This window comes from Alnus glutinosa, chromosome 11 (genome assembly GCF_958979055.1).
Source record: "Alnus glutinosa chromosome 11, dhAlnGlut1.1, whole genome shotgun sequence".
NCBI classification, from domain to species: domain Eukaryota; kingdom Viridiplantae; phylum Streptophyta; class Magnoliopsida; order Fagales; family Betulaceae; genus Alnus; species Alnus glutinosa.
The window spans coordinates 4590189-4607796 of NC_084896.1; the positions used below are offsets into that span (position 1 = coordinate 4590189).

General features: G+C 35.4%; 1 protein-coding gene across 1 annotated transcript; it reads right to left on the reverse strand.

Annotated features, from left to right (window-relative positions):
- Positions 1-10190: 10190 nt before the first annotated feature.
- LOC133882319 (monooxygenase 2-like) lies at positions 10191-14381 on the reverse strand. The gene is made up of 6 exons (XM_062321461.1): positions 14216-14381; positions 13962-14108; positions 13475-13543; positions 12934-13099; positions 12082-12316; positions 10191-10888 (listed from the first exon to the last, which is right to left on the reverse strand). Exons 1-6 carry the CDS (start codon positions 14290-14292, stop codon positions 10347-10349), a joined length of 1236 nt encoding a protein of 411 aa, XP_062177445.1. The 5' UTR covers positions 14293-14381; the 3' UTR covers positions 10191-10346.
- Positions 14382-17608: the final 3227 nt, after the last annotated feature.

The following is a 17608-nucleotide window of genomic DNA, read 5'->3' on the forward strand; positions in this document are numbered from 1 at the left end:
CAAACCAAGCGAAAATGAATTAATGAGTCTCATATGTTCCGCATGACTTTATTCTTTCTTTACCGGTAAACTTTAAGTCATGGGATCTGCAATCATTAATTCAATACTTATATGCTCAATAGACCCTTTATGTCTCTTAATGTTATCTCTCGTACTGAGATACTTGATGTCGATTTACTTCTGCTTCTACTCTTTATTCTTATAAAAGAAGATTATAGTAGAATTACCGCAGAGTATCTTTTATGGTCTAACTGTAAAATCGACAAGATTGAGACTTTCAACAAAAGTCTCAACCATCATGCCTGTGTACTAAATTCATAGCACGCTAGACTTTTAGCTTTCTTGGTAGACGTAGCAACTATAGTCTGCATACTGCATCTCTAGGATATATCCTTCAATAAAAAGATATATACCCTAAAGTAGACTTTCTACTATCTACACAATCAGCAAAACTCAAATCTGAACTAACCACCTTCAAATGGAAAAGTGTATCCTTAGGTTAAGTTGTACTTCTTGGTTCCTTGCATATACCGCAAGACTTTATTTGCAGCACTTTATTGACTCAATATATTTATTGTCAGTCATATGATTATGTATAATGCAGACGCTTAAGAAACTTTTCATCTGCCCTTATTCCAATACTTTTTGGGACATTGATCTGTATTTAATTGATCCCTCTTAATTGCTACTGAAGGTGCATAATCCTTCATTCTAAATCTTCCCAAAACTTTTTCAATGTAGGCCTTCTGAGACAATGTTAATATTCTTTATGTCTCTGTGAATCTCTATGTCAAAAGACATAAAAGATTTCACCCAAATCCTTCATTTCAAAGTTTTGTGAACTTTATGTAGCAAACCTAAATCACCACTTGCAAATATAGGACTAGAAAGATTACTGTACTCCCACTGACCTTAAGGTATATATACTAATCAACAAGGTTTTCTATAAACAATAACCTTGTAAAAAGTATTTTACCATTGAGAGATCTATCACAGCCCATAAATAGAATTCTTTAATTTGCAAGCTTTCTGACTGTTATTTATAAAACCTTTTGATTGTTTCATGTAAACCTCGTCTTTAAGATCCCTATTCATAAAAGTTGTTTTCGCATCCACTTGATGTAGCTCTAGATCAAAAAATAAGCTACTAATGCTATGATCATCTTGATGAACCATCCTTAGACACTGGAGAGAATGTTTCACGATAATCAATGCCTTCCTTATGAGTAAAACCATTGGCTACGAGCCTAGCTCGACCCTTCAGCCATGGACTTAACTCTCACTTCATGGCACTGAATCTCAATGTGGAGTTTTCTCCACTCATAGCATGTGAAAACAAATTTGGATCATCTTTATGTCCAATGTTAATATCAGACTCTGGGAGATATACAACATGATCACTAAGAATTGTTGATCTCCTTATTCTATAGGATTTTCTTAATTCTACTTCCTCTGCATTTTTGCAATGGGAGAATAGACTTTTGAACCTGTTCTGTATGAGTTGGTTGTCCTAGAAATGATTGTGGCTCAGGATAATCAATCTGATTTTCCCTGAATACAATCAATCATCCTCTATGAGGAGGAGATTTGGCCAACTCTAGTGCTTCCTCAAATTCCAATTTGTGTGAATGAGCACTCCCACTAGGTTCTGCATCCTCTAGAAATTTTACAATCAACAACTCTAGGATTATATGAAGGATAATAAAACATTAAAACCCTTTAAAGTTTACTAGATAGCTTATAAAAGATCTACTGGTTGTCCTTGAATCTAATTTCCTAAGGCGAGGATTATAAATCCTCTCTTTAGCAAGGCAACCCCATATGTGTAAAAAATTTAAACTAAGCTTCCATCTATTTCATACTTTAAAAGGTGTCTTAAGGACAACCTTAGATGGAATCCTGTTTAACATATACACAACGGTCTTCAAAGCTTTACTCTATAAGGGTAATAACAGATCAGTATTACTAATCATTTCCTTTTGTGTGTGCCTACCTTAATACTCTATGCCTACATTAGATCTTCTGATCTTCATATTGTTTCTCTTCTTCTTCCTTATAGATATTGAAAGCATTCAAGACCCCAGCTTTAATATTTAGAAGATAGAGATACATAAACTTTATATGGTCATCACTAAAAGAGATAAAAATATCTCTGACCATTTAGGCAATGAGTATGGAAAGGTTAACATATTTCAATGTACATGATCTCAAGAATTTTAAAAGGCTCTCTTTGGCACCTCTAATGGTCTTGTTGGTATGCTTTCCCTTATGCAGTCCACACAAGTACCAAAGTCAGTAAATCACCGACTTTTATTTTCTGTATAGAGATATATTTCAATCTCCAAAGCCATAACAAGAGCATTTTTAAATTCTCAAAGACTCTACTTTACGTCAACATCACTATGCAGAAATAAACAAATAATTTTGTTTCAAAAATTGGGATGTAGGTCAATTTTAAATAGACTTTAAATAAACCCCAACCAATATTCCACCAAAAAATAAGAAAAATTTCAAGTTTAAAATAAAATTGAAATTTTTAATAAGCCAATCTAGAAAATAAATTCCAAAAAAAAATTATGGAATATAAATCCTTTTTGAGGTCAAAATTATGACTAAATTTTAAAATTAACCTATAGATCCCAACAAGCTCAAATTATAAACACGTGTTATTCATTTTAAAAAGACTCTGCATTTGTGTTGACAACGTGGATTGTTAAACCATAATCAATCCACAATATATTCGAATGAGTCACTACAAGAGATTCACGACATACTAGATGTATGAGATTATCTTTATTTTAAGTCATTTCTTATACTTCATGCAATCTTTCTTTATATGCCCTTAATTTTCCTTATTGCATGAGAAATAGGTATCTTGATTGCCATAATACTTTATTGGCACCTTATTCTCATGCTTTAAGTGTTGGACATGATTGCATTTATTGGTCCTTCCCTTGACATGAGTAATCATGTGAACACTTTATAAATTCTCTCATATCCTTGAACACACATGGTTAGAAGTTTATTTACTAACCATTTATCCTTACATGTGTTACAAGATAAAATTCTACACTTAGAAGAGAGAATTCAAAAATAAAATGACCAATAATGACTCAAAAAATCTCAATCTTTAGGGACTTAAGCTAAACTACAATATCCTTCATTCCCATAATGGAATTAGAAACACTCAAATGAAAAAGTATATTAATCTTTTTCCAGTCAAAAAAATATTACCATAAAGTATTGAAATATAAAACTACCAAAGTAGAGTAATATGAACAGCTGCAATAACCAAGAAAATAAACACTTTAATGCTATGAATTAACATTATTTTAAATTAGCCAATGCCAATTTAAATAGTAAATTTCAACCTATCTGTGGGCAAAGGTTGCATCATGCATGAAATTTACTCTTTATCAATAAGACTAATAAATTTAAATATTGATAAATAAAATTCTTCGTACCTGTGGGCAACCGAGAGAAATTTTACTTTCAATACTAAATTTGTTATCTTATTCTAACTAAGTCATAAAAATAAAAACTTCCCTGTGGGGATAAGTAATTAAATTTATGAATTAATTACAAGACGATGTTAATTTTTCTATATGAAGTTCACGTGTACGATCTTTATGCAATTATTATAAAATCGAGATGCTGTGGTATAACACCCCAGAAAAATTTAGCATTTTTTTAAAAGAGAACCCAAAGAAAAGTTTTGTATAGTAGATTAAAAAGAATTAAAACTTTTATAATATAGAGTATTATTAAAAGAGATTAGGTTTAATTTAATTTGAATTCTTTGATAAAGACTTTTTGATAAATATGAATAAAATATTGATAAGTTTTTTTTTTTAAAAATATATATATATATATTTTTACTGAACAAAGAAGGGATGGCTAAGCTTTCTTTTGGATTGACAAGTGGATTTTTTTTAGATGACACGCACTTCCCTGCGTGTCCTCAAGGTATCAAAAGTTTTATCCCCTCTTGACAAGTCTCAAACATGCACCAAAACCCAGCCATGCACGCCACTTTCCCCTTCACCTTTTATTTCATGCTTTTTCCCCCTTTCTCTTCCATTCTCACTTCTCCTCGGCACAGCCTCACACACGAGATTTTGAGAGAGAAAGAAAGAGAAGGGGCCGAGTGAGAGAGAGAGACCGGGAGACAGAGATGAGGGAAGGAGACCCAACCGGTGGGCTAGCCACCGGACGGGACAGACGGCGACGCCGAGCTGGTAGGCCACGGCTCCACGCCAGCAACGTCACCAAGTAGCAGATTTCCGGCATTCTTTTTGGGTTGCTAAACAGGGAGAAAATTGCATCTTTTTGGTAAGTAAAATTCTTAGACTTTGATTTCAGATTTTGATTTGGGTAGAGTAACCGAATGGGTATCACGATTTTTGTTAGATTTTCTTTTGAAGAATTTTTGTAGAAAACTGTTTGGGTATCAAGAAGAAAATTTCTGGGTTTGTTGGAGATGAAGCCGGTTGGGTATTTTCTTTTGGATTTTTTGTAGTAAGACCGAATGGATGTTGATTTTGGGTGTTTTGAGAACTGAATGAGTAGACTTTTGGGTGTTAATTTCTGAAGATTTAAAATCTAGGTTTGGGGATGATTGTTCTTTTGGAAGCTTTGATTCTTGAAAAGAATATTCAGATAATCTCATAGAACAAAATTTTTTGGGTTATAGTCACGTGAAGATTGGGTTTTGGAAATTTATTGTGTAAAATTTCTGGTTTATATCTTACTGTTTAGTGTAAATTCCATTGAATTGTTCTGATTAAATCTCTAGTTTAATGTTAATTCTAGTAAATGGGTACAAAAATTCTGGTTTGATTATTCTTTTGGCCTGATGGATTATGGAATGATAAACCTGTACTGACCATAGAGCAAAACTGAATGGGTATAAGTCTGGAATGGTGTTGTGAAAATTTTAAGGATTATTTAGAGCTGAAATCAGTTGGGAATTGTCAATTTTCTGATGGTTGCTTTGACTCTTTGATTTTTTTTCCTTGGGGCTTAGTTCTGAAAGATTCATTCTGTCTTTGAGTCACCAAAGGATTTTTGGAGGTTTGTCAAATATCAACTTAGGATATTGGATGTAATCATGTCTGAATTTTGTTAATTAAAGGACTCTATGTCTGTCCGGACTATGTGGGATTTTTGACTTATTATTTGATTTGATGATGATAGTTTAAATTGAAATTCTCCTTTGACTACTTCCTTTTCTTGAAAATAGGATTTGTTAAATATTCAATTTCAAATACGTGCTTCTGAGAATAGTTTCAATATTGTCTATGGAAGTTTGAGTTGGGTTTTAGTATTGAGACGTTGTGATAACCTGTGTTATTCACTATCCACGTACAGTGTTACCCAACCTAAACAAAATGTTTTTGACCAAAATATTACCCCTTAATACCACAAGTAAAGATACCCACATAGTGGTATGTTTTCATGGTCTACTTATTGTGTAAATTTGTTATACTAGAAAAGATTTAGGTTCCTCTTCCCATAAAAATCTACTTAGTTGCTAATGACCAAATGGTTAATAATTCTGTTACTATAATGTATATCAGATTTGGTATTTTGGAAAGAGAAGAGTCAACTAAACAAAAGTGACCAAAACTCTTGTAAAAAGGATTTAATAATTTACTGAAATTTAATTGTATGTTGCTAAAAACCCTCAAATATTTCTGCATAGATAGGCGTTGCGATGACCCCATGGTTGATAGATTAGAAATTTTTAAACTATATTTTGGGTATATGTCTCTATCTTAAATCTTTAATGTCATATGCACCCAATTTGATCATTTCTTAAAGATATCCTCTAAAACATATTTTATCACCAGGTAAGGGAACACAACTTTAAACCCCGGCGAATTTTTAAATAAAACCTTTTCAAAGAAAAACGTCGGGAATTTTCAAAAGACTCTTTCACTTTAATCTTACTTGCTCTTTTTCTTCAGTTATAACGATTCTTTTATGAAAGATAATTGAACCTCCATATGATTATATGATAGCTCTCAAGAATGAATGAGAAAACTATGATATGAAGATGATGATGAGATTGTGATTCTCAAAATATGTATATGTTATATGTGCACCATATGAATGAGGATGATGATGAGATTATGATATATGTGCACTATATGAACAAGATGATGAAACTATGCTGAATGTATGTTTTATGTGCATCACACAAAGTTTTGTCCCACGGCACCATAATGATGTGATCCGGATCTTATGCTGCTGATGATGGGTAGCGGGGCAACCACACCAAAAGTGTGGGGCTATCGGCCGGGGGGTCCTCACCTAGGAAGCTTCCTAACCCGGTAGCTCTCCCCTGTGACAACAGGATGAGCTATGGGTCCTTCGGGATCGGTCCTATGGACGAGCCCAACGTGCACCGCTCATGGAAAAAATGCGGAAGTGGGCCAATGGTAAACAAAAACTTACACACTATGAATGATGATTACATATGCATATTTATTATTAATACTGATATTTCTGTATGCGAACTCTGAAAATTCTAAGTTTCTAAACTGAACTTTTATAATACCTTGTTCTATGTTGTGTTACTTACTGAGTTGTCAAACTCACCCCTTACCCCTTCAACCTTTTTCAGGATGCAATAATCAGGGTCACTTTTTTGTAATGGTATAGACATCGCTAAGAGCAGTAGAGGATTTTTGGGGGATTGATGTAACCTTTAAAATGTATAGTGTGCTGTCCTTTTGATATTGATAGCTTTGTAAAGAGTTACTTTATGTTCCAATAAATAAAATAGATGATTAAGATCTATATTTTGAAGGGGTGTGTTTATTTTTTTTGTAAATGTATTTTTAGGCTTAAGTTCGCGTTCCCCTTATATCCCAAAATGGGGGCGTGACATGTGGCTCTCCCAAAATCATAATAATCACTCTGCAGTTTATGAACATCTAATAAAATTCTTTATGATGTTCTTATGTGTAATCCTGATGTAATTATCATTAAAAACCGGGATGCTGTGGCTCCCCAAAATCATAATGATAATTACGTGTGTGTAATCTTGATGCAATTGTCATTCAAAATTGGGATGCTGTGGCTCTCCCAAAATTATCATGATAATTGCTACTTCATTAATATCTAACAACTTTATAGATGCCCCCTTAATAGCCCCAGGAATATAACAAACCAATACTTAAATGGGGTAAACAGCATTTTCCAAGGTGCAAGCAGATGAGCTCCCAGGAAAGTGAGGGGGGTCACACCGGACACACTTAAATCCCAAGACTTTCCTTGCCAGAACTTTCCCCGACATTGCATTCTTAGATATTACTGTAAACACACCAGTATATATGGTATTGTTGATTATTCTTAGGTCTAGGCATCAAGCAATTTATATATAAACAATATAAATTCAACAATTAAAAATATATTCCTCAATTCATGTATTAAAGGAATAATAATTTTAATACAGATCAATCTAAATCATAAGAGAAATGAAATTACAATATGAGAACATAATAAAATACATGGCCCAATGGTTTAGTAGGTGGCCAAGGCCCTTTACACTTGGTGAACCCAAGTTCTAAACACCATAAGGCCCAAATTCCCCTTTTTAAAAAGAACTTGATGGGTTGTTGCAATGGGCTAGTGGATCTCTTTATAGGGTTGGGTCAAACCCCCACTTAAATGGGCCCTTTCCTTTTTTTTTTCTTTTTTAATCTGAATAGGGCCTCTTGGGTTTCTGGATTGGGCTGACCCGAATGGGTCAAACCATACCCAGTGCCCAATCCGACCCGCAATTAAAAATTAATCCGGTCCGACCCGGATTCACTTGATGGGTTGAAACCTTACCCAGTTCATAAACTCGAAAACCCGGATTCCTAAATGGGCCGAAATTACCTTATTGTGGGTCAGCCCACTTGATGACCCTAAATACCTTTAGCCCAAATTAAAACCCTACCCGAATTAGAACAAAACCCAGACCCGACCCGTATTATCACAATGGGTTGAAAACCCTAGGAGACCTAAACTTGAAACCCTAGCCGCCTCACAACCCGAAAAACTGAATGAACGCCGGCCAGATCCTTTGCCTCATTATGCACGGCCACTGTGGGCCGCTGCTTTAGCAGTAACGGCGACCCAGAGGGGTCGCCGTTTGCCCAAGAACCAGGCAGCCCGTAAGGGCCGCCAGTTCTAGTGATGGGGAAGAGGCCACTTGCAGCGGCTTCTTCCCTCCGGAACGACGCCGGCCCATACGGGCCGGTCCCTACTGCATCCGGCGAAAACCCGCTCAGCCTTATGCGGGTTTTCGCCAGTGAATGGTCGGTGCTGAGGATCGGCCGGTGAAGTTCAACCATGGGTTTCTTCTTCAGGTGCCGACTACAAAGAACCAATGCAATTTGCCGGTCCGCCGATCAGCAGGTCACGGCGACCCTCAGGGGTCGCCGTTCACTGTCACGGCCCTTAGCCCCACCGTTGTTTCACGCAACGACGGTGGCCACAAAAAAACTAACGCCTACTGCCTGAGGTAGAACCCACTCACTCTTATGCAGCTTTTCGCCGGCAAATGCCGGTGCTGCTGTGTGAGAATTTTTTTTTTTTTATGGTGACACAGTGGTTTCACGACAATAACTCCAGAATATTTGTCTTGGCTATTTTCACAAAACTCTTAAAGCACATGTAAAACAATACTAATAAAAGGCTGAATTTTGTTCCACATGGAACAATGGAACAAACAACATGTTAGAAACAACTAATACCCATATGTTTTTCATCCGTTTGTGAACGATAAATATAATATCAAATAAATTATGTTCACAAAAATATTAATCCAACAAAGACTTAATGCTGAACAAAATAGCATAGAGGTGGCTCTGATACCACATGTTAGAAATAATCAACATATTATTTAATCTAACATGCGCAGCGGAAAACGAATAAAACAGGATTCAGGCTTACCTCTAGCCATATTTGCTCAAGCGTTTCCACGATCCATCTGAAGAACAAGAAAATATTATTTGAGGGATCTTCTAACTTATGCCTATTACTGAATTGCCGTACTGATGGTGTACACAGGCTGTTTATTTATAGGCTAGGTCAGGGACCCTCAAATATGGTAAGTACCGTATTGTTCCTCCCATCAAGGAAACAATATTATTAATTGATTTTAAATCAATTAAACGATTCCATTACGGTAATCTAAATTAATTAAATTACCTAACCGTAATACCGTATATTATATTTATAATAAATATAATAAACACTGTATATGTGGCATATAGGCCATATATGGAGACAATATCTAACAAATATATCATAACTCTTTGAGTCGGAGTGCGATTTGAAATTGATGCATCACTTTATAAAAATCAATATTAACTCCTTCAGTTTTTTGCGAATTTGAAATTAGTCATTCCGCCACTTTTCCCTTCATTTTCGCAACTTCCGTTAGTATCATGTCAGCCTTTTTACCACATCACCTTAAAATATATATTTTTTTTAATAATTTTATTTAAAAAAACAAAAGGAAGGGTTGGGGGTAGCTGCCACCACTGGGCATTGGAATTTGTTGGTAGCCCAACTCTACTGCAGAAGATCCTCGAATTTTAGTATCCGATTGCCGGAATCCGGCCAATTTGGCCAGAATCTGGAAATTTCTGCCAAACTAGTCCAAATTTTGGCCGTACTTGTCAGATTCCGGCCAATTTGGCTAGAATCTGATATTCAGCAACGGCGGCCGAACATCGCCGGATTCCGTTTTACGTCGTTAGTGCTTTTTTCATACGAGCCAAATGCCGAAAAATATTTTCGAAAAATCTTTTTTTTTTCTGAAAAATGATTTCGTTGAAAATATTTTACGACAAAAAACATTTTATGTCGAAACAAACGAAGCATAAGTTGTCCATTAAAATAATTTTTAGAATGAAGTAAATTAAATTCTACATAAAAAGAATTATTTGTAACTCAACACAAAATATGATAGCTGTTGAAATTAAATGTCTCTTAACAAAGATAAATTTTGCAAATCGTTCGGAAAAAAATAAATATTTAAATATAAAAAAGGTCTCATCTAAATTTGTCACTTTAGATCTCAAAATTTATTGAGCCAGCCGTGTAGATAACAAAGAAAACATCTCTATTTTAATTGGCGATTCAAATTGATTATCATCATTTATATCTTTTGAGTTAACATTCTCACGGATCAAAACGAAATCTCCAATTAAAATCGATCTCTAGCATGCGAATGTCTTCGACACTTGAATAATTACATTGCTTTAAAACATACGGGCAACAACTCTTCACACCCATTATTATAAACACAAATTATTTTATTCTTAGGAAATTAAATATTAATGCTAATTATTAAGCTTCCCGCAATCAAAATCAGCCCTCCTCAAGAGCACCCCAGCCAGGTATCCAGCAAATAATTTATCCCTTAACAAGGACAGCAATTTGCCATCAGCCTGCTGAAAGAAACCAACCATATAAGCTGTAGTTATGAGCTCAACGCTTCTCCATCTCCTCTCTTTGGCATACTTGTTCAACCCCATTTCAATCCTCTTATATTCCTCCTTTTCTGCTTTCTCCAGGCCACTTGGTTGTTTCAACAGCGCCTCAGCAAGACACCTGGCCAAGACAACACCGTCTTCCAAGGCAGCACAACCACCTTGGCCGATGTCCGGGGTCATGGGGTGGAGTGCATCGCCGGCCACACAGACATTGCCTTTGCTGATATTTCCCCAAAGAAGCTCCCATGGATGCCTGTACCTTAATGGGGATGATGTAATTCCATCCAGATCAGTGTTTTCAATAATAGCCCTTACTTCATCAGAAATTTTTCCTAACTTGCTTAGCACAAGTTGCTTCATTTCAGATGGATTATCTTCTATCTCTTTCTCTGCAAGGTATAGAGATGAATAACATGCAATAATTGCAACGACAAATGCCACACACACACACATTTATTAATATGCACTACAATTAATTGTATTGGAGAAATTATCATATGGGAGATTGTAACCAATCTTCTTGAAATGGATCCTGCAGAGGGTATGGACAAATTAAATTTTTAGTAAACAGTTCCCAAATTAAAGACATGCTCCAAAGGCCATACCCATTGTCATTTTTTTACTTTATGACTTTGTGTTAAATTATTATTTATTTTTAAAAGTTGAAGTTAATTAAAAATACTAAATTTTATTATTTAATTAATATTTTATTACTTTTTCTTGTGAATGTTAGGAATAGTGTCCAAAAACCCAATTTATTTTGTGACATTTTCATTTGGTAACAAAGTATTTTTTGAGATTTATTGGCCTCCAGATTGGCTGTCTCAATGGGTTGTTCCTCCCTGATCATTGAAGGAGACTCTCTTCTCACAATTCTGGCTTTGAAAGATCCTTTGCTTTTCTCAGACTGGATCTCTGCACCAGTAATTTCTAACTCTCTTGTTCAATTGTATTCCATAAATGTTTGGAGTGCTCTTAAAATATCTAGATGTGCTAATTTAGATGCACACCTTGTAGCTCGATGGGCCGCTTCCCACCTTGTGTTCGGAAGCATTCCCACTTTTTCACCTTTCATTTCCTCTATCAGATTAAGGAGTGGAAAGGATCCTCCTTTGTAATTTTCCCCTTTCCCCCTTTTTCCCATATTTGAATAGAAAAAAAAAAAGAAGAAAAAAAAAAAAAAAAAAATTATTTTTTGAGATGAATTAGAATATTGAGCCCACAACCCACACTCGGCAACAATTTAGAATTGAGGAAAAAATTCAAGAGGTCTTAAGAGCAAACCCTAGCTGTTTTATAGTTTCACATTATCAAAGTATGCGATTTCTTCTTTTTGTTTATGAATTTTGTTTTGTATATTTTTGAAAAAAACTAGTGTAATACGTTAATCATGAGGTTTGGCCCTTGAAATTTTTTCCTGTTATTTGTGCGATGTGTTCGTAACAATTAAATTATCAAGTATCTCAAAAGCTTAAACCAATAGAAAATCATAAATACAATCTATTTAATTATATTCTTATACTCCAAAAATTGTTGGTCAAAGCAAGGAATGAAGCAAGCTATGAGTTGAGAATAATGGCACCTTGGCTAAAGGAAGAGGGAGTCCACGTGAAAAACCAATAGACGGTGGTATCATTACAAGGAAGAAAACCAGACCGATCACCTTTTCCAAAGAACTGCATGAACTTGGTCCCAAACCCGTGACTGCGCTTGAAATCCACACAACCCCTGATGGCACATCTCCCTGTGAAAGCCGGATTCTTGAAGCCCAGCCACTTAGCCACCACTGAGTTCACTCCATCACACCCAATCAACACCTTCCATTCACAAAGTGGATACTCTAATTACGTGTAAGTAATTATACTCAAAACATATTCAAATTAAGATTATTATTAAGGTACTATAGTTTTTATTACAAAAATTTTGTAAATAACATGACAATTCATTATTAATGGAATGATTGATAAAAAAGTATGACTCATTGCATCCATCCCCATCCACTTTTCTGAGTCTACGTAATTGGATTGGTCATACATCCGACAAAGCATAGAAGCCAACCACCCTTTAGACCTTTTTTGAAAGAATAAAAAAATAAAAAATAAAAATAAAAAAACTTTAGGCTTCCACTTACACAATATAAATAGGAATGGTCGTTATCGCACTCCTATAATTAAGTAGGATCATGGAATGAGTGGTTTAGAATAAGTATGAAAGCAAACCATACTTTTGCTTTCTACCTAATAAAATAATTATAAGAAAAATGGTCATTAAAATAAAATTGATTTATGTCCTTAAAATATATGAGAATAACATATTATTTTTCATTTTTCAGATGGTAAAGAATATATGTCAATTTTATAGGTTGAATCGGTGGAAATTTTTGTCCAAAACAAACAAAATAACTGACAATAAAAGGCAGCATGAATTTATATACCTTGGTTCTAAGAATGGTTCCATCAGCAAGATGAACAATCTTATAGAAACCTGATTCCTCTACATTAACAACCTTGGAAGAGAACCTAATGGTGCCACTTGGGAGTTCGTTTGCAAGAGCTTCCAACAACATCCTCCTTTGAACACAACGAACTTCATGGTCTCCACTACACATCAGACAACAATTATCCATCTCATCTTAAACACCTCAATTATGATTATAACATCAACAAAGCTAAGCATTACTTTTTTAGCAATTTTTTTTTCCTTTTTTGATACCGGGAACCCCTCAAAGACAAGGCCACTTCGCGGGCTTCACTCGAGAGGCAGGCTCCGGCCAAAGATACTTATATGATGTTTTAAGATATTTCACTATGACAATAACAAACAGGGTACAATGGAATGTTGCTTCACTTAAATGGGATTTTGATATATATTTTGCATGAAGTGAACTCTCTTTAATCCGGATATAAACTTGTGCTTGACAGTAAACAATGACCCTTTAATTACAAAGTATCCATTGGCAGTGCTGTAAAACTCACTGTTTTCCTTTGGCTTCAAATGACATCTTTGTGGTTTGAAGTCCTGAAATTGTAGAGATAGCCACATTCCTGCACATAAATTTCTGCGGTTATGTAGTTACAGGGGGCATGTGCTTGTTCGAACATGAATAATGACTGATAATGTTTTGGTGGTTAAAAGAGGTTTCTCATAAATCATTGGAAGCAACTAAAACCAAAAATATGTAGAAGTATTTATCTTTTCCACAACAAATATGTAGAAGTATTTATCTTTCCAAGTCGTGCATTTATTAACTAAATATACACAATATGAAAGCTTTAGGTCATCTGCTGCCAATACACAACATGGAAGTTTTAGATATCGATAGAGATGCTGATGATGGTGGCCGAGTCAAGTCGAGGCTTCGGCTTCACCAAACACCATGGTCCATATATATGACAGATTATTGGTAATTAAGCTAAGGTGACAATAATGATTAAGAGATCGAGGGTGAGTTGATCTACTTACCCACAAAGCCGTTGATGATGTTGTCGGAGGGAGTCACCGAGGCCAACAGCATCTAAGGCCCTCCAAGCATTTGTCCATGTTGTGAAGGCAAATCCTGTGATCCTCAAACTACTCGAGGACTCCAATACTAAGCTTCGAATGCCCAACCTACAACATATTTGCCTTCTTTACAACCTTAAATAGTAATTTTAAACCTTTATATATACACACACACGTATATGTAACACATAGAGAGAGAGAGAGAGAGAGGATACCTATGAAGTCCTAAGGATGTTGTAAGGCCAGCAATTCCAGCTCCTACAATCACAATGTCTTCTTGCACTGCGGCCATGATATTTTGGCTCTTCTTTCCTGGGGGAAATTAAGGGAAATCTACAATATATATATATATGTGTGTGTGTGTGTGTGAGAGAGAGAGAGAGAGAGAGAGAGAGAGAGAGAGAGAGAGAGTTTTCGAATACATGCAGTGCAGTAGCTGCAAGTACAGGGGTGGAGTTAATATTTGAAATTCTGGGGTGAAACTGAAAAATTATAAAATTTGAGAGTTAAAATTTTAAATTTTAAAGAATCATAATAATATTTAAAAAAAATTGAAAAAAAAATGGTGGCTTGAGGGGTCACGCCCCAAGCTACCATGTAGCTCCGCCCCTAACAGGTATCAAATAAATTTTTATTTTTGTCCAATCAGGTCAATGGATAACTATTAGTTGAAAGACCTTTAAAAAATTGGGAGGTAAAGTACTTGGATGATCATAACAACTGCTCGATAATGACTATGATTAGGGGCGGAGTCAAGTTTTAGATTTTGGGGGGTCAAATTGATAATAAAAAAACGCTTGGGGGCCAAAACAAAGAAAAAAAAAATTAAAATTTAATTTTTTTTTTTGGGGGGGAACCTTTGGCTTGGGGTCCACACCCTCCGAGCCAAAGAGTAGCTCCACCCCTGACTATGATGCTGAGAACAAGCCAAGTTGATGATCACAGCCATATCTATATAGATATTGAGAATCTCTCTTTTTATTCTTCTCTTATTTTAAAAATTAATTATTATATTTGTAAAATTTACATGCGGGTCTCTGTGAATTCTAAATTGCATTTTGCTTGTTTGGAAGCCGACCAAAACTTGGATTTGAACACCAACCACGTACCTAATAAAGTAATAGGAATAGAAACTCCATTATTATTATTGTCTATTTATTTGTTTTGGTTGATTGAATGATTGGTGTTAGGTGCCATGGCATGCTGGATTCTTCTGCTAGAGTGTTTTCTATTCTTTGTTTTGTCTGGTGTTATAAAAAGCCATATCAGCTTTAATATAGAAATTAATTACATCATCAAATCACACAATCACCCGCAAAATAAGGAAAATAACTGCTATGCATTTTCTAATTCAATTAAATAAAGTAGATAGTTTATAAAAACATTTATAGATGTTAAGTCTCACATTATTTCTTTACTAGATGATTTTAAAAATGTTTAAAATTGACAAGTCATTTTAGAGTGATAGCACAAATATGATTAGGGAGAAAACATAAGCTATGGAGGCAATGTTGCCATTACTGTTTTCCTTTGACCTTAAAAGATATCTTTGAAGTTTGAAGTCCCGAAGCTATAGAGGTTGTAACAGTACTATTAGTGGGCTAGATTGGCTTGGTTTAAGTAGTTACTTTGTTAACCCATTTCAAGCCCAAAGGTTCGATGAAATACTGAGCCTGCGATGGCAAGGGAGAAGAAGGTTGTAATGTCACAAGCAGATTCTGAAGAAGGAAAGCAGAGGAACGAACTTTGAGTGGAAGTGAAGAAGGAAGCTGAAGAGAAGAACCTAGAAGCTGAAGCTGCGTAAGGGTAAGGCTACGTGGCATCCGGAGAATGAGTCTATCAAGTCTTGCGGAACAGCTGGAGGCAACTCGAGTGTTCATGCGTTTTGTTAAATAGCATGTGTCGTTTTAAGTGGAAAGACAGAAATGACGTTTTCAGCATGGAGATCCTCTCCATTTCAAATAGAGATGATTATTTCTATTTACTTATAGAGGAGGGGTATAGTTGTCTTTTCACATTTATAATTAAATGGAGAGAAATGGAGAGGATCCAAATTCTTCAGGGCATGGACAAATAAATCTGCGCCTATTCGCCGGGTTTGGATTAGACCGGATCCTCACTGCTTTAAGATCAATTATGATACTACCATCAGACGCTCTTTTTCTGCACAGGCAGCTGTCTGTAGAGATTCTTCTAGAGCTATAGTCCAAATGTTTTCACAGATTAGTCCACCTTGCACCCCTTTGTATGGAGAAGCTTATGCAGCTTTATTAGCCGCCCAACTATGTGTTTTTTTGTGGTTGTCTCATGTTGCTTTTGAGGGTGACTCTCTCACAATTACTCTCGCTATCAATAATTTGACGATCACACAAGATTGGCGTATCTCGTCAATAATCTCGGATTTTTCTGCTACCATCCCCTCTGCTACTAGCTGGACTGCTAGTTTTATCAACCGAAGTGCAAATTTTTGTGCCCACAATGTGGCAAATTGGGTCACGACTAAATTTTCCTCTAGCTACATTCCCACCTCGTCCTGTCTTTTTAGTTCTTCATCCATTCCTCCTTGTTTTGGAATGGATGTTTCTTTTTCCCTTAGGGTTCCTTTGATGTTGTTTAGCTTGGTTTTCTGTTGTACTTATATATAATAAAAAAAAATTAAAAAATTAAAAAATTAAAAAATTAAAAAAAAAAAAAAAAAAAAAAAAAAAAAAAAAAAGGCTTAGTTTTAGTAGTGTGCTGGATAGGCTGGATGGACTTGGTTTTAGCAGTTAGTAGCGAAGCCCATTTCAATTGTAAGAGTTGTTACTTTGTTAGCTTAGGGGCTATGTGTATATAAGGCCCAAGAGAATGATCGTAGAGATATCTAATAAGTATGTAATTGGAAGTTGAGCACCTTGAATCGCATTAAGAGATCGGACACCTCAAATTATCCATTTCAATACAGATTTCATTGTTCTTCCATTTCTTTCCCTTTTCATTCCATTTTCATAACAAATTCCTTAAACAGATTTCAGTATTATTACAGAGGTACTCACGTTCCTGCACTCAAATCGCTACTGGTCAGTTCATTCTTTTCTTTTCTTTTCTTTTGCTAGGAAGGTTTGTTAATACAAAAGCATTGACAATTAATATTTGGTAGGTAAACAGTAAGTAATAGAGACCATCAATTAATCGCTCAGTAAAAAGCCTAGCAATTAAGCATTGAACCAACAAACAAATTAATAGGTTCTGTCGCTGTGTTTCTTTTTCTACCAAACATCCGTTCTCCTCTTCATCGGATCCTTTTCGGAAACCACCAGTGCTTTTCATTCGCCGGCATCCTTTTGGGTGTCTTTTTAGTTGCTTGCTTGCGGAGGCTTGTGAAAGGTTGAGGGCCTTTCAAAGTTCGTGTCTGTTAACTGTACTTCAGTTATCGCTTTCAGCGGTTCTACCAAAGAAGACCGGGTCATTTTTTACCCATTTCTTACTAATTTTTTTCAGTGTTTTGAATTTTGATTCCCTGTACCTGCTCCTTATTTGCTTAAAAAAATGCAAAAACAAAACAAACAAACAAATAATAGAACCATACATATATACAATGCAGAGACAGAGAAGGGGAAACATGGTTA